An 18,987-nucleotide genomic window follows, 5' to 3' on the forward strand; every position below is an offset into this window, starting at 1 on the left:
AATTGAGGAAATTACAATTCAATATGCGCAAATATCGAAAGGAACAGAAATCTTTGGGTTATAAACTTACATTTCAAGTTTCAACAAAATCGGATAAAAATTGTGACCTCTATAGGGTCCACAACCTTGATATACCATATTTTTAAGCCATTTGAGAATGAGGGGCGGCCATTTTGTCTGTCAGTTTTGGGCCGATTTTCACGAAATTCGAATTTAGCCGTCCTTAGGGTGTAACGGTGATATAATAATACGTTTTTTTAAATCAGATAAAAATTATGACCTCTATAGGGTCCACAAGCTAAAAAAGCGATTTTTCGTACAATCAGGGGCCATAACTCAGGAAGTTACGGTCCGATATGCGCGAATATCGAAAGGAACCAAGATCTTTGGGTTATAAACTTATATTTCAAGTTTCAATAAAAGCAGATAAAAATTGTGACCTCTATAGGGTCTACAACATTGATATTACATTTTGTCTGTCAATTTTGGGCTGAATTTCACAAAATTCGAACTCAGCCGTCCTTAGGGTGTAACGGTGATATAATAATACGATTTTTTAAATCGGATAAAAATTATGACCTCTATAGGGTCCACGAGCTAAAAACGCGATTTTCCGTACAATCAGAGCCATAATTCAGGAAGTTACGGTCCGATATGCCCGAATAGCGAAAGGAACTGAGATCTTTGTGTTATAAACTTACATTTCAAGTTTCAACAAAATCGGATAAAAATTGTGACCTCTATAGGGTCCACAACCTTGATATACCATATTTTTACGCTATTTGAGAACGAACGGCGGCCATTTTGTCCGTCATTTTTGGTCCGATTTTCACGAAATTCAAACTCAGTCGTCCTTAGGGTGTAACAGCGATATAATAATACGTTTTTTTAGATCGGATAAAAATTATGACCTCTATAGGGTCCACAAAATAAAAACGCGATTTTTCGTACAATCAGGGGCCATAATTCAGGAAGTTACGGCCCGATATGCGCGAATATCGAAAAGAACCAAGATCTTTGGGTTATAAACTTACATTTCAAGTTTCAACAAAATCGGATAAAAATTGTGACCTCTATAGGGTCCACAACCTTGATATACCATATTTTTACGCTATTTGAGAACGAACGGCGGCCATTTTGTCTGTCAATTTTAGGCCGATTTTCATGAAATTCGAACTCAGTCGTCCTTATGGTGTAACGGTGATATAATAATACAGTTTTTTAAATCGGATAAAAATTATGACCTCTATAGGGTCCACAAGCTAAAAACACGATTTTTCGTACAATCACGGGCCATAATTCAGGAAGTTACGGTCTGATATGCGTGAATATCGAAAGGAACCAAAGATCTTTGGGTTATAAACTTACATTTCAAGATTCAACAAAATCGGATAAAAATTGTGACCTCTATAGGGTCCACAAGCCAAAAACGGGATTTTTTGTACAAACAGGGGCCATAATCCATGAAGTTTCGATCCGATACATGCCAATATCGAAAGCAGTCGAGATCTTTTGGAGATATATTTCAAGTTTCGTTAAAATCTGATAAGAATTGTGACCTGTAGAGTGTCCACAAACAAATTGTGGACGGACGGACGGGCGTCCGGACGGACAGGGGCGACAAAAATAATACGTCCACACAAATATGTGGGCGTATAACAAAATTTATAGTATTAATATTACTTCGTCCCCTTTATTTGCAAAACATCTCTCCGATGATAATAATAAATTTGAATTATTTCTCCGTACCAGTTGGAAACCTAATTGTCTAAGGTCTAAATGAAATGTAAAGTTTAATCAAATATAAAATTATAATGCTGTTTGTTTCAAAGCTGCGCTCGTTGAGGGGCATGATGGCTAAGTGGGTAAGACGCTGGCTCGCTAGCCTGGAGGTCGGGTGTTCGATCCCTGCATTATAATTCGTCTGCAATATCACTTCGGTGGAAGCAAGCGTTAAATAAAGCTATTTCACACACACAAGTCCGAAAAATATTAGACATTTCTAGCACTCGGGAAACCTTGGCAGATTCCGTTACTCTACATCTAGCTTCGGCTGCATGACAGTAAGTGATATGTACCTACGAACTTGCCGGTTTTAGAAAGAAGTTATCAAAATTGCGTCGTTCGAAGCGTGTTTAGTTGTCCTTGTTTGAAGAAAATCTGATAAGGTACATATCACTTACCGTCATACAGCCGAGGCTTGATGTAGAGTAACGAAATCTGCCGAGGTTTGCCGAGTGCTATACCGGTATTAGAAATCTCGCGAGAAGTGTGAAATTATGAAATGAATACGTGACTAAATTCACGCTTCTAATGTCGAAGAAAAGATTCTATTTTGATGGCATATTCTCGGATTTACGATCATATTTTGAATGGGGTTTATGTTTTTAAATAAAGAAATAAGTAATCTAGGCAATTATGTCGATTGAAATAGTGTAAGTAATTAATTGTTTTAGACGATAGCGCGTGCTAGAGTAGAATGCGATTATTTAGCGGATGGTGTCATTCCTCAGGATATCATATTCTTACCCTCTGTACATAAGTCGTAACAGAGTATGACCCGAAAATACGTTAATTTTGGAGGAATTTGAAACAGTACAGATCGGCAGCAGTCGGCACGCTTTCATTCTATCATATTATGAATTTTGTAGAAATATTACTGACATAAATTTGAATACCGTACGGGGATTAAATATGGAAAATAACGAGGTGCACCTATTTTACGGACGAATTTGAATATTTTGTTTACACGTGATTTTTGTGTGTGGTCTAAAAACTGCCATCTTAAATAACGATAAGAGTTATGTCCCTTTATTTTCGGTAAAAATGTCCGACAAGAAAAATTTTGAAATCCCATCACTGCGTTAAACCCCATTTCATTTCAAAGCTGCATTGGGCTGTTCATCTAATTAATGTGATTTATATTTGATATCTGTGATTGATATCCGACTATGATAAAAAAAAAATGGCCTATTAAAAACTAACATCTAATAACGAGCTATATGTTCTTTCAGAAACTATTCAGATATCATAAATTATTTGCTAGCTATTATAAAAACGTACAATACACAAACAGGGTAAGTGATATGACCAACCTTCCCGAAGAGCTACCAATTTGTCAGAATTTTCAAAGAAAAAATTGACAAATTTTATAGTGTAATATCAGTATCTTCTCAAATAAAGCAAACGAACAGTTTTCCAATACGCGCGAATAAGCTCGTGCACGCCTTTACATGTGATAGAATTGTTACTTTGATCAAGGAGCTGTTTTTGCTCTGCACAGACTATGCGTGAAACGGTTAGACGTGAAGTCTGAAATGGTTCGGTTGACATTTGAATGGTACAAATTAATTTGAAGACACAAATAATAACTTGTCGGAAGACGAGAATAATAAAATTATATTTACGAGAATAAGTATATTTACGAGAATAAGTATATTTACGTGAATAAGTATATTTACGAGAATAAGTATATTTACGAGAATAAGTATATTTACGAGAATAAGTATATTTACATACGGCAAATTTGGCTTATTCGCTATATAGACGGGGATATTTAAATTGGGGCCTACCCAGGGTTCTTAATCCATTTTGAAATGAACCGGCCACGGGTAGGCCTAACGAATAGTCGTCTTTTCAACAACAAACATGTTGGTTTATGCATACTCTATTCACGACAGTAATTGCATAATTCACTAATTGCATATTGTATTCGGGATATAATAGCTGAAACTCTGAATAAACAAGACCTTTGTAACTGCATACTTGTATTCATACATCGCTATAATATCGAAATTTAATCCATTTATAGTCATATTATTATTTCAGCAACTTGCATTGCATATTCCTACTTTTGCTTTCATCCAACTAAACGGAAGTTATAAATTATTAAAAACTACAAGTACATACAAATGTTTTTTTTTAAATTATTTTATTCGTAAGCACATGTTAATATATATATAAAAATAACAAAGTATATAAATAGCAAAGTAGCACAAATCAGTTTCCGTGTATAGTCGGAACTCGGAAATATGCTGTGCGTGCGAAAGGTCACGTGGCCAATTGTCGTGATTCAGATAAGTTTATATTATTAGTGTTACCAGTATACAATTGTCCGGATTTAATGCAGCAGGACTAGTTCGGATATCTGAGAGGATCTCTTCCTCAATTTCACTGGATATTAAAGAAATAAATTCACCAAAACAATTAAAATCACGATATAAATTTTTTGTCATTTCATGTCCCTGCTATTCAATTATTGTTCATAATTGTCGATGGCAATGTTTTTTTTTGCTATGAAATACGCATTTTGGATTAACGGCCGGTTTGAAATAATTTCTATAGATTTGGGAATTAAACTCTTTCTTATGCCATCGTCTTTCTTTGCTGCTCAGGTATGATCGTGAGATTAATATGGTCTTTTATTGCCAATAATTTGGTTGACCTATATTGGACGTGGGAGGATCTCCGGCTTTTGGAATTTCCATTGACGACGCGCATGCTTGAAGTTCAAGGTCAACGCTGCCATCACTATCTTAGGTTAAATCTTGTTTACGTTTCCTGGTGTTATTCTGCGAGTTGTTCAAGTACTTGGTATGATTACCTCAATTAAGTTGTTTATTTATGAAATAAGCCGAAGGTATTCATTGTAATGATTGACTCTTTGATGGGTTTCTTAATCGATGAGTAATAATTAACTCTTTGTAATCTGCCGAAAGTAGATTGATTTATGATACGTGGCCGGTTCATTGTTTTACCAATCAGCCTGATAATTAATTCTTTGTAAATCGACCGAAAGTAGATTGATTCGTGATAATTTAGTGGCCGGTTCATTGTTTTACTAATCGGCTAGATTAAAGATCAGTCGGCTAAAGCCGACAAAAAACAGCCGATTAAGATCCCTGGGCCTACCTGTTCGATATTTATAAATGACGACATTGCATTTCGTGCGATAGATTAAGGTCAATATTTTTATTTTATTAAATGCAACTTTATAAGTAGTGTGACTATATGGTACGCAGTATAAACACCAAGTATAGTCGTAAGAATAGAAGACGTGTCGAAAAATGATTACGTGTCATACCGGGCGTATGTGCTTCTTTGATATGTTAGATCACGGGACAATTCTGTAATTGCATAAAAGCGGCTATTATAAATTACTAAAGTAATGTTAGTTTAAATATAAATTACAAGTTCTGGAATGAGGATCGTTGGATTGTATGCAATGTAAATTTAGTGTAAAGCTAAAGTAATTTTAGTTTAAATATATCATTTGTGTGGAAATTACCACTGTTCGGTTGGTTGTGCCGTATTATTTATCAATATGGAGATTTCTGTTTTATGGATATTGCTATTGAAGGTAAGATGCACAATTTAGGCAACATGGCCCGTTTTTATAAATTTAATAAATGTCGAACGGTGACTGCGCATCTTTTTAGTAATAAAGCAGATATATATTTATGTTGTTTTTGCTGGATTTACTCTCTATATTCCCGTTGATATTCAAATTGGGCGCTGACTGCTGGGTATTTATATATATGGTACGCAATACAAAAGACACATAAGAGAAACGTAGATCATAGCGAGCACACACGCCTGTCAAAAGACCTGCCTTTAATTATACAAAGACCTGCGTAAAACACACGGTCGAATGATAAATCGCACGGTAAAACAGTTTTACTTCCCAAATTTTGATGTAACACGTACGTGTCAGATAAAGCCTGTTGGTATTTGATTATACTCCTTTTGATGCAGTTATCTCAACTAGCGAGAAAACACGCCAATTAAACAATACACAACATTGACATTCATTTTTTACCGGTCGATTAATTAACACACCTCTACTGAAAACACAATTTCGCACAGTTTTTCACCCCTAGCGTTAATTAACTCACCTCTCAGACAATTTTTCACCCTTGTTAATTAACACACCTTATTTACAGTTTTAACCCGGTAATACTGAGTAATAGTAGGAAAATTAATTTTCTTTCGATACACGTACAAATAATAACGATGATTGAGAATTATATGGTGGCTGTGCACAGATTCACCCTTTAGCAGTTCTCAGTGTAATGATATATCGGCATTGGTCAGGTTTGACAAATTCCTCTCTTTACCCCTTAAGTCTTTTGAGGTTAAGGCGCCGTATACTCCAGCCTGTAATTCCAGGAATCTTTTAAATCAGCAGAACTATTCCATCTTGTACACACATCAATTATGAGTTTATCGTGTGGCAGGTGTTGTGTTTTCAACTTCTCTTTAAGAACTGCACATGCTGTTGTGTTTCGATGGAAATAAGCAACAATTCGCCGAATCTTTGCAGGTAGTCGGGAAACTCTTTCAACTAATAATGCCTTCTGAGCTGCCAAGTTAATTGTATGAGCGAAACAGCCAAAATGAACTTTATAATTGCCTTGTGCTGCCATCGTCCCCATATTTTGTGCATTATCTGTGACTAGACTTGGTTGATCTGATATGTTCCATTCCTTAATAGCGTCACTCAATACAATAGCTAAGTTTTCACCTTTATGACTTTCACAAAGTTTTCTCATCTGCAGAACATAGTTAGCAAGTTCCCAGTCTTCTGTAATAAAAGTTGTTGTGATTGTAACATATGATTCTGTTGAGCGACTGGTCCATGAGTCTGTTGTTAAACCAACATAGGCAGCTTTTTTAACCTTGTCTAAAACAAAACTTTTTGATTTTGTATATAAGTTTGGAATAAGAGTTTCTGAGAAGTTGGTTGAAGTGACTCTGATCCCCACCTCCAATATGCATACCCATGTCCTCACTGGTTTCTTTCTTTTCTGAAAATGCCACAGGACGGAAACTGAGAACACTAGGATGATGTCTCTTCATGTGTAGTGTTAGGTTTGTTGTATTATTACAGTATTTCACACTTGCATAACATTTTTGGAAATCGCATAACTTTTATCAATTTCACCGTCGTCAGTTTCTCGAAAACCAAAATGTCCCCAAATTGTGGACTTTCCTTTGCTGTTAGAAACAATTTTATGTGAATTTCCAGTCGCAGTAGCAGAAAGTGATTCGTTAGTCGACGATTTTGATGAACATGGCGACTCACTGCCAGTAGCTTGTATTTGTGACAATAGGTCTAATGAATGTTGCATCTGAAGAAAGAGAAAAACAAATTTAAAATACTGGTAATCTAGAAAAGTTTAGATGCAAGACTAGATCAATTGAATGCATGACCAAAATAAAAAAAAGAATGTCTATCTATTATTTTATTAGCCCATGGCACATTTCATGACAATTAGACCCATAAAATGAGTCGCCGCAATTTACGTGACTTGGCTCCCTGCCATCATGGTGCCAATTTCTTCGCGTGCAGGTAACTCCAGTTTGCTTGTAAAACAAACTTTGAATGATTTATCGCGTTTATTGGCTTCTAATATCAACCAAAGAAAGAAAAAATATTGCTATCTTACCTCATTATCTACCGCAACAATTTCGTCCCCTGACATTTTATTGTTTATGAAAACGTTTACAAAATTTTATTTCGTGTTTGCCGGCTTTCTTCACAGCTATAATTAGTAATTAGGTAATTAGTGGTTGTCGTAAATTTGACCGAGATTTGTTTTATTTATGAATTTATGTCCTGTATGCGCTCCATGAGTGTTTTTCATGGAATCCAGTATTTTTCTACTAAGATTGGATATTTCTATTTTCCATATGTACAAAATTGCCATACTTTTATTGGAAATAACCACCCGATAAAATTTTTTTTGAGAACGTAGCTTTAAATCAGCATTCCAAACAAAATTCTTATATCCGCAGTGGGTGAGATATAGATAGAACAAAATGACATACCTAAATTGAGCTATTTTCGTATCTTGCAGCACTAAGTTTCTATACAAAAAACCTCTCGATGAAAGTCCATCAAACTTTCAGAATGTATACTTACTAACCATATCTACTACCCTATAAAGTTTCACTAATCTACTCGCCGTAGTTTAGTTGTACCCCATAATTGAACCAGGCAGGACACACCCACATTTTGCAAGAAATGGATAGAGGAAAAGTTAAAAACAAAAACGACTTTTTGTACAATCAGGTGCCATAATCCAGAAAGTTATGGTATGAAATGCACAAATATCGACAACGACTAAGATTTTTGGAATATAAAGATATGTTTTAAGTTTCATCATACTTGTACACAATTTGCGTACAAAGAGCAGCCAGTTTGTCGAGCTGTTTTGTTTCGATTTTCCCGAAATACGAATTCAATCTTCATTATGGTGGAAAGATGACATATTTAAACAGTTTTTAAAATCGGAAAAAAAATTGTGACTAGAGAATCCACAAGCTAAAAATGCGATTTTTTGACCAATCAGGGGCCATAATAAAGGAGGTTACGTTCGGATATGTGTGATTATCAAAAGACACCAAGATCTTTATGATTAAAACATATATTTAAAGTTTCATCCAAATTTGATAAAAACTGTGGCCTCTAGGGGATACACAACCTTGATATACCATATTTTCACACTATTTGTGGACACTCTACAGGTCACAATTTTTATCCGATTTCAACGAAACTTGAAATATAGGTTTATCTCCCTTAGATCTCGGTTCCTTTCGATATTGAATGTTTCGGACCGTAACATCATGGATTATGGCCCCTGATTGTATGCAAAATCGTGTTTTAGCTTGTGGACTCTATAGAGGTCACAATTTTAATCCGATTTTGTTGAAACTTGAAATGTAAGTTTATAACCCAAAGATCTCAGTTCCTTTCGATATTCGCACATATCGGACAGTAACTTCCTGAATTATGGCCCCTGATTGTACTAATAATCGCATTTTTATCTTGTGGACCCTATAGAGGTTATAATTTTTATCCGATTTAAAAAAACGTTTTAGTATATCACCGTTACACGCTAAGGATAGTTGAGTTTGAATTTCGTGAAAATTGGCCCAAAATTGACAGACAAAATGGCCGCCCCTCGTTTTCAAATAGCATAAAAATATGGTATATCAAGGTTGTAGACCCTTTAGAGGTCACAATTTTCTTCTAATTTTGATGAAAATTGAAATGTAAGTTTATAACCCAAAGATCTTGGTTCCTTTCGATATTTGCGCATATGGACTGTAACTTCCTGAATTATGGACCCTGATTTACGAAAAATCAAGTTTTTAGCTTGTGGTCCCTCTAGATGTCACAATTATTATCCAATTTAAAAAACCGATCAAATACATCACTGTTACACCGTAATTTTGGTTGAGTCGAATTTCGTGAAAATCGGACCAATATTGCCGGACAAAATGGCCACCCCTCATACACAATTAGTGTAAACATCTGGTATATCAACGTTGTGGACCCTCTAGAGGTCAAAATTTTGATCTGATTTTGATGAAACTTGAAATGCATGTTTATAACCCAAGGATCTTGGTTCCTTTCGATATTCGGGCATATCGGATAGTAACTTCCTGAATCATGTTTTTAGCTTGTGGTCCCTCTAGAGGTCACAATTATTATCCAATTTAAAAAAAAAACATTTGAATATATCACTGTTACACCGTAATGTTTATTGAGTTCGAATTTTGTGAAAATCGGGCCAAAACTGCCGGACAAAATGGCTGCCACTTGTACGCAAACAGGGGCAATAATCCAGAAAGTTATAGCCTGAAATGTGCAAATATCAAAAGGGACAGAGATCTTTCAGATATAAAGATATGTTTTAAGTTTCATCAAAATCGGATAAAAATTGTGACCTCTAGAGGTTCCACAACCTTCGTATTACACACTTCTAAACAATTTGCGCACAAAGAGCGGCCATTTTGTCGGGCCAGTTTCATTTTGATTTTCCCGAAATACGAATTCAACCTTCATTATGGGGAATGGTGTTGTATTTAAACGGTTTTTAAAATCGGAAAACCAGCGGCTGCCAGGCAGGATACGCCCACATTTTCGGAGATGGATAGAGAACAAGCTAAAAAGAAAGTGATTTTTCCTACAATCAAGGGCCATAATTCAAGTTTCAACAAAATCGGATAACCAGCGGCTGCCAGGCAGGATACGCCCACATTTTCGAGAGATGGATAGAGAACAAGCTAACAAGAAAGTGATTTTTACTACTATCAAGGGCCATAATTCAGGAAATTGCAATTCAATATGGGCGAATATCGAAAGGAATTGAGATCATTGTGTTATAAACTTACATTTCAAGTTTCAACAAAATCGGATAAAAATTGTGACGTCTATAGGGTCCACAACCTTGATATATCATATTTTTACGCTATTTGAGAACGAACGGCGGCCATTTTGTCTGTCAATTTCGGGTTGATTTTCCCAAAATTCGAATTCAGTCGTCCTTAGGGTGTAACAGTGATATAATAATACAGTTTTTTAAATTGGATAGAAATTATGACCTCTATAGGGTCCACAAGCTAAAAACGCGATTTTCCGTACAATCAAGGGCCATAATTCAGGAAGTTATGGTCCGATATGCGCGAATATCGAAAGGAACCAAGATCTTTTGGTTATAAACTTACATTTCAAGTTTCATCAAAATCAGATAAAAATTGTGACCTCTATAGGGTCCACAACCTTGATATACCATATTTTTACGCTATTTGAGAACGAACGGCGGCCATTTTGTCTGTCAATTTTGGGATGATTTTCACGAAATTCAAACTCAGCCGTCCTTAGGGTGTAACGGTGATATAATAATACAGTTTTTTAAATCGGATAAAATTATGACCTCTATAGGGTCCACAAGCTAAAAACGCGATTTTTCGTACAATCAGGGGCCATAATTCAGGAAGTTATGGTCCAATATGCGCGGATATCGAAAGGAACCGAGATCTTTGGGTTATAAACTTACATTTCAAGTTTCATCAAACTAGGATTAAAATTGTGACCTCTATAGGGTACACAACCTTGATATACCATATTTTTACGCAATTTGAGAACGAAGAGCGGCCATTTTGTCTGTCAGTTTTGGACCGATTTTCACGAAATTCGAACTCAGCCGTCCTTAGGGTGTAACAGTGATATAATAATAGGTCCACAAGCTAAAAATGTGATTTTTCGTACAATCAGGGGCCATAATTCAGGAAGTTACGGTACGATATGCGCGAATATCGAAAGGAACCGAGATCTTTGGGTTATAAACTTACATTTCAAGTTTCATCAAAATAGGATTAAAATTGTGACCTCTATAGGGTACACAACCTTGATATACCATATTTTTACGCTATTTGAGAAAGAAAGGCGGCCATTTTGTCTGTCAATTTTGGGCCCATTTTCACAAAATTCGAACTCAGTCGTCCTTAGGGTGTAACGGTGATATAATAATACGTTTTTTTAAATCGGATAAAAATTATGACTTCTATAGGGTCCACAAGCTAAAAACTCGATTTTTCGTACAATCAGGGGCCATAATTCAGGAAGTTATGGTCCGATATGCGCGAATATCGAAAGGAACCAAGATCAATGGTGTATAAACATACATTTCAAGTTTAAACCAAATCGGATAAAAATTGTGACCTTTACAGTGTTCACAAGCTAAAAACGTGATTTTTCGTACAATCAGGGGCCATAATCCATGAAGTTACAGTCCGATACATGCCAATATCACAAGGAACTGAGATCTTAGGGTGATAAACCTATATTTCAAGTTCCATTGAAATCAGATAAAATTGTGAATGTTCACAAACAATTGTGGACGGACAGGGGCAACGACAATATTCGTGCACAGAAAAATGTGGGCATATAAAAAAATGGTGAAAATCGGTCACCCACCATGTACCAGTCCCTGCATGGTTCTCCAGCAAACGCATTCTTAAACATTGTGTATAAATTCAAAGTCAATCGGATATTAACTTCAGCCTCTAGAGCGTCCCGACGACAATATACGACCACATTTCAATGTTGGCATATAGAAACCTAACCCCAAATAAAAACTTCATCAGGTCAACAAGGTATTTGGGAACACAATAGAGGCTACAGTTTTTAATGGATTATTTTCATTTTTGTGGTGAAGCATTGTGAATACAATAGTGGGTACATTTTAAACAGATTCTATTAAAATTTGGTGAGGTTATGAAAGCATTGGGGTTATGAAATGAAGGGCCCTTATCAATATTAAGTGTTTTGAGATGTTTCGTTCCACTGTTACCCTGTACCCGCCTTTGCCGAAAGCCTTGTGAACGTAGTAGAGGCTATTTGGTGATCACTATCCAATTGTTGATGGATGGATGGACACAATGACTGGTTGAAGGGATAATACAACAACATTGAGTGTCAGTGATGTTTGAACTGCATTTTAAAGTGTGAAGTTTGAATTGCATTCTAATATGTAACACAAAACCCAAGATTAAATTTACAAAACCCCAAATTGAATTTACTTACTGATCAGGTATATAAATACCAAATTCTAACATTTCTGATTGAAATTTATTCTTGTCATTACACATTGGACATTTAAAGAAATGTAGACCTGCTGACAGTGAATATCTCTGAAATAAATATGTATTTAATATATTACTTAATATAATTCTATTTACATAAACCCTGTAAAATACTGATAATATGAATTCTAAAATTGATTACAATCCTGTATACTCTACAAATAAGGCAGATCTCATATCATCAAATATTTAAACGATTAGAAAGTGATGTATATTACCTGGATACAGTTTCGATGAAACCAAGCATTTTTACAACAAGTAGATTTCATAGTAGTTATAGAACAAGATGCTGTTACATTACACATACACATAGGACATACAACGGTTTTACTTTTCCCCTTTTTAACATCACTTTGATGTGGTCTATGATCTGAACAAAATGATCTGTAAAATAAAAGATAGGTTGCCTGACAAATAGGAAAATATTTACAGATAAAAATTGTGTCATAGCGATCAACACCAGCAACAGTTTATTTCCAGGAATTATAGAGGATAGTTATGCAAAGCGTGGAAATATGCCCACACAACAGCTTATCCGAAAGAAAAACTTGGATGTTGATGAAATGACTTCAAGAAATCTGATATACAGGGGTTTGTGGGGGGAAAAAGGGGTAACCATGGAACAAAAAGTCGCAGAACAATGAATATTTATAGGATTTTTCCTCTCTTTAACCTAATAATACTTTACACCAGAAATGAAACAAATCCATCAAAGATTTTAACCTCTATCATGTCCACAAGGTTTTAGAAAAAGGGGCATTACTCAGGGTATATGTTTTGTCCTCTCATGACCTCACAGCAAGAAAGCGATCATATACATTCATTTTTCTCCTTGCTAGTTTTAAAAGCTTACCTATATTGTACTCACTCAGAATTAAAGATACATTATGGGAGATTTTTATAAGGAGTTAGCCATTCATGCTATAACAGTTCAAAAATAGATGATGAAAGAAGAATATATTGAAAATTTCAGTCAAATTACTTTATTCTGAACATAGTCATCACCAGTGTAATTTTTGACTAGAAATGGGATTGAATTCCATCTTCACCGATTCTTAGTATGGCCGATCGTTTGATTGACAGGCGTTAACTCCACCTACATAATCTCTGCTGTCTTTTGTCTGCTGTCATCATATCCGAATTTGTGTTTTACCTTTTTTGGATTTTTATAACAATTGGATAAAATGAGTGAGAGGGTAAATTTTCATTCTTACTTGTATTTTGGGCATGCATTAAATCAATTGAATATAGGACATAATATTATAATACAATTATGATAAATCTATAGGTATACACCAGTGGCGTTGTGCCTACTGGGGAAATAAAAATATTTTTATTGATATTATTAAGACAGAAAACCTGTCCGTCTGTATTAGTCATCACACGGTCTTCAGGAATTGTATAATTTGTCATTATCTGTGTTTAGTTTATTGCACTTTAAATAGTTTAGATGTCATTTGTTAAGGCATCGCTCAACAGCAGCCTCGCTTCGTACACTCTATCATTTAGCCTCGATCCGGGAGTATGACGTCAACGTAATGGTTAATCTCCACTCATGACGCCATTTAAAATTAAATCAGTCAACAAAATCCTGTTTAAATCCAAGCCATCCGTGGGTCTACAGAATTGATTTTGTGCTTGTTGTGTAAATAAAGATTTAATTTATAATTTTTATGACATCTGAAGCCTAAATAAAGACTTGCAATAATCAGATTTAGCTCTTGCATAATGTATGTTTAACCAATAAATAATAAAAAGTTCTTGGAAGTGCCCAGGTTTTAATCAAGAAGGGTCCTATTATGTCATGTGCTGACCCCTGGTGACCTTGAATTTTGACGAATCATATTCCACTTGCTATTGTCATGTAGCTGACACCATAAGCTTCATTAAGCGGTAATACAATATTATACTATAGGCCGTTTCCCTGTGGCGTTACATGATTTTATGTTTCCCCTACCCCTTTTTTTTGGCTATGGTTTAAAAAGACCCCCCCCCCCCCAAAAAAAAAACATGATTTTTTTGTACAATCAGGGTCCATAATCCAAGAAGTTATGGTCTGAAATATGCGAATATCAAAAGGGAGGGAGATCTTGGGATATAAAGATATGTTTTAAGTTTCATCAAAACCATGAAAAAACAGCGGCTGCCAGGCAAAATATGCCCACATTTTGCAAGAGATGGATAGAGAACAAGCTAAAAAAAAAATCACAATTTTTCGTACAATCAGGGTCCATAATTCAAGAAGTTATGGTCTGAATTGGCGAATATCAAAAGGGACTGAGATCTTTGGGATATAAAGATATGTTTTAAGTTTCATCAAATCGGAAAAAAATTGTGACCTCTATAGGGTCCACAACCTTCGTTATTACATACTTGTACTCAATCCTCATTAGGGTGTGACGGTGATATATTTTTTTAAATATCAAAATTGTGACTAGCGTCCAACAAACTTGATATACCATACATGTATGTTTACACTATTTCAAGCTTTATCAAAAGCGGATCAAAATTATGGCCTCTAGAGGGTCCATAATCTTGATATACCATATATTTACACTCAACCTTCAATAGGGTTTAACAGTGATATATTCAAACGTTTTTTTTAAATTGGATAAAAATTGTTACCTCTAGAGGGATCACAAGCTAAAAACGCAATTTTTCGTACAATCAAGAGCCAAAATTCGGGAAGTTACAATCCGATATGCATGAATATTGAAAGGGACCAAGATCTTTGGATTATAAACATGTATTTCACAAAATCGAACTCAACGAACATTACAGTGTAACGGTGATATAGTTGAACGGCTTTTTAAATCGGATAATAATTGTGACTTCTAGATGGACCACAATCTAAAAGCGTGATTTTTTTAACAATCAGGGGCCATAACTGGGATCACTGGTTTTTTCACATTTTCTTGGTGTACCTTTCAAAATTTTGCGGCACACTTAGGAAGATCTCACGGCACACTGGTTGAGAATCACTGCCCTACAGCATCCACAAGATATTTCAAAGTGATCAAGGGCAATAACTCTGGCAGTAAAAATCGGAAATCGTTGAAAATAGGCTTCTTCATCTCATGAACTTAAACACTGTGTATAACATTAAAGTCAATCGGATATTAACTTGAGACTCTAAAGCCTCCACAAGCTATTTAAGTGATCAAGGATCATAACTCTGAAATTAATTATCGGACATCGTTGATAATCACTAGGCTTCTTCATCTCATGGCCTTAACTAATGTGTATAAATTTAAAGTCAATGGGATATTAACTTTAGCCTCTAAATAATATGGCTTTCGAGCTTGAAACTGCCATGTCATTGTGATTCGGAATATTTCCAATGATGTACGGCAGACCGCGAAAATACACTGCAGCCGACACCTAAAACGAACACTTCTTCTGTGGTAAGGGAACATTTTGGTTTAAAAAGAACATCCGACAAGAATGTGATAACATGTAAAGTGTCTTCAAAGTAAGCTAAAATGCTTGGCGGAAACACGTCAACCCTTTGGCAGCAGCCAAACTTAATAGAATGATTTGAGGTGACGATACCTACGGGAATATTCTTACAAATCGCTTAAATACTTAACGGATACACTAAATAAATCTATTTATACACCACAAGTTATGTCAATTTAACATCAGTAATTATCACGATAATGAATTTTTGAAGCACGATAATTCTAATTATTGCGATAATTTACTCCAGGTGATAATCCATGATATCGTGATTATTTTTTTTTTTAGTATCCTTGCAAACTGAACTGCAGGCCACCTTATCAGATTGCAACATGATATATCAAAGGCATTTACATCCAAATAGTATCTATGTGTAATTTTCATTGACTTAACCAAAGCTTTTGACTTAGTGTGGGTGGAAGGTCTCTTACAAAAACTCCATGTGCAAAGCAAAAATCAAAGGCTGAATAGGCAGAAAAAGAGAAACGGGGTTTAACATTCACTCAACACAAACTAGGTCATTTCCAGACAAACATTTGGTTCAATTTAACTTCAATAATTCACATGTGCATAGGAGTTTTTAGCAGTGGGTGGAAACTGGATGACCCGCAGAAAACCCACGAGGTTGGACAGACAATCCTACTCCTTGTCACAATCAAGCAGGGAATTGAAACCACGGCACTTGACTCAATGATACACATTGAGATTTCATGCACACACATTAAACCACTAGACCCCCCAACCCCTCTAAACAACAGGCATATAAGGATACGAGTAGGAAACTGCACAATTGAAAAATTAGAAATAGAAAACCGAACACCGCGCGCAAGACTCCATCATCAGCCAAATTCAAAGCTATGGTCGGCTTAACGCCAAATCGACACTCTTCACAGATGATTGCTCCTTTTGGAAGTCATCAAAAGATAATGGAAAAATACAACATTCGTTCCAATATACTCACAACAAAATTCAAATTGGGCAAATGAATGGGTTTTCAATTCAAAACATCATAAGGAAAGACAGTAGCAATGCTGTTCCATCCGACTGATAGCAATTGGAAAATTGAGTTAAATCTGAACAGAACAAGGCTAGAAATTAAATCAGATACTGAATTCCTTGGTATGACCTTCAACTCATATGGAAACCACATATTTTGCTATTAGCATTTCATTGATTTGACAATAAAATAATAGCATTCCACATAAAATACCAAGATGTCGAAACTCAATCAACTCCACTTGGAAGACAGAATCTCCACCCCTCGACATATCTTTGCCGCATGAATAGTCCCGGCCAATTTTTCTAGGGCAGGTGTGTTCATGTCACCCTTGGGGAAATCAGAAATCCAAGATGGTGGCCAAGAATGGCAAGAAAAATATCCAAGATATCCAAGATACAACATGCAGCTAATCAAACTATATTGAAAAGGAAATGATCTAATTAAAGAACACACCAGAAAATTGGTATCGTTTAATCTCGCGTAACTAGCGTTAAATTCTGTCTTGTGTCTAAATATTCATAACTATAGTTGAATTTCGGCTAATAATGTTCAATACTTGTATCCAATTTAAATCTCAGTGTTTTAATTTTGATTACCAGGCGTCTAATTAACTAGTATTTAGTTTGTCGACACGTGTTTAATTATAAGCGTCCCGCTTAATTATCACGACTGTTCAATAATTAGTTGGACCGTTCAATTTCCTGAGCCGTGATTAAAATTAGTCAAGGTGTCCAATTACGCATGGTCAAACATCCAATTTCACAAGCGATGTTCAGATATTACGATGTGTTTAGTTGTGGGTCATCGTTCAGTTTTGCCGCCAGATATTTACTTTACCGCACGATGTTAGATTCACAGAACGGTATTTAAACACTGTAATAAGTGTTAGTTTTAGTACTGACACTGTAACCCAGGTATCGTTTAATCTTGTGTATCTAGCACTAATTTCTTTCACATTCGTTTACTATCAAATCTTTGTTTAAAAACTCGTAAAAATCGTTTAAAATCACCAAAAATCATCTAATTTGTATATGTGTCCAGTTTAAAGCTGACTGATTAAAAGTATTTAATTTCCTGATCACTGTTCAAAAAGTTAATCATTATACATCATTAATCAATTGGGTTGTTTATTTTTTAACAATGATTGAGAAATTAAACACTTGTAAATTGGACACTCATTATCAAAATTGAATGGTCAGCTTCAAACTGGACAGAAGTACAAATTAAACGATTTATGGTGATTTTAAACAGTTTTTACAAATTTTTAAACAAAGATTGGATATTAAACGAATGTGAAAGAAATTAGTGCTAGATACACAAGATTAAACGATACCTGGGTTACAGTGTGACCTGTTGCGATACGGTGAAATATTTTTCAGGATTCATATGACGGCAGGTATCTGTATGCCTGTCATTGTCCAGGGATTATTTTTCAAGATCACTACGGTGAAACAGATGTTGGATTTTTAATGGTGACAGGATGGTTCCGTAACAAAGCTTTCTTGAGATGCACATAATGTTTTGTCCACAATTATAAATCATGTATTTATATATCCATTTAAAACAGTATTTCCCACACTGACATAACACATCCACAAATGATAAATCTTGCGTATCTAATTAACGTGTGTACATGCCCTGATTAGATCTTTTTGTTTAAATGTCTTCACAATTAAGACTAGCAGCATGGGTATTGCACCAATCATATATTACATGATACGGGATCTGTAGAAAGCATTTTGGGTTGAAGGGTAGTGTGATTACCTGGGACAATAAAAAACAGGACGCTTGTAGAGGGTTGCAGGCTGTTTCGTACTTAGTTTATTTGTACCTGGGGGGTTGGATGGCTGAATGGTTAGGGTGCGCGCTGTATCATAAGGTCTGTCATTGAGTCGACTGGCGTGGATTCAAATCCCCGGTTGTACGTGACAAGGAGTAGGGTCGCCTGTCCAACCTTGTGGGTTTTCTCCGGGTCCTCCGGTTTCCTCCCACTGCTAAAGACCCCTACGCGCAAGCGAGTTGTTGAAATAAAATTAAACCATATGTTAGTCCCGAAATGACCTAGTTTGTGTCGAGTGGACGTCTCTCTCTCT

At 35.6% G+C, this 18,987-nt stretch overlaps 1 protein-coding gene across 4 annotated transcripts in view; it reads right to left on the bottom strand.

The window, feature by feature from the left end:
• LOC126820657 (G2/M phase-specific E3 ubiquitin-protein ligase) overlaps positions 1 to 18,987 on the bottom strand; it is a 169,751-nt gene that overhangs the window by 78,341 nt on the left and 72,423 nt on the right. For all 4 annotated transcript variants that reach the window (XM_050548765.1, XM_050548762.2, XM_050548763.2 and 1 more), the window contains 2 exons: positions 12,654 to 12,819; positions 12,377 to 12,483 (listed from right to left, as the gene is read on the bottom strand). In XM_050548765.1, coding sequence (XP_050404722.1) covers positions 12,377 to 12,483; positions 12,654 to 12,819 — 273 coding nt within the window. The remainder of the gene's footprint in view (positions 1 to 12,376; positions 12,484 to 12,653; positions 12,820 to 18,987) is intronic.

The sequence above is a fragment of the Patella vulgata genome, chromosome 5 (genome assembly GCF_932274485.2).
Source record: "Patella vulgata chromosome 5, xgPatVulg1.2, whole genome shotgun sequence".
Classification (NCBI taxonomy): domain Eukaryota; kingdom Metazoa; phylum Mollusca; class Gastropoda; family Patellidae; genus Patella; species Patella vulgata.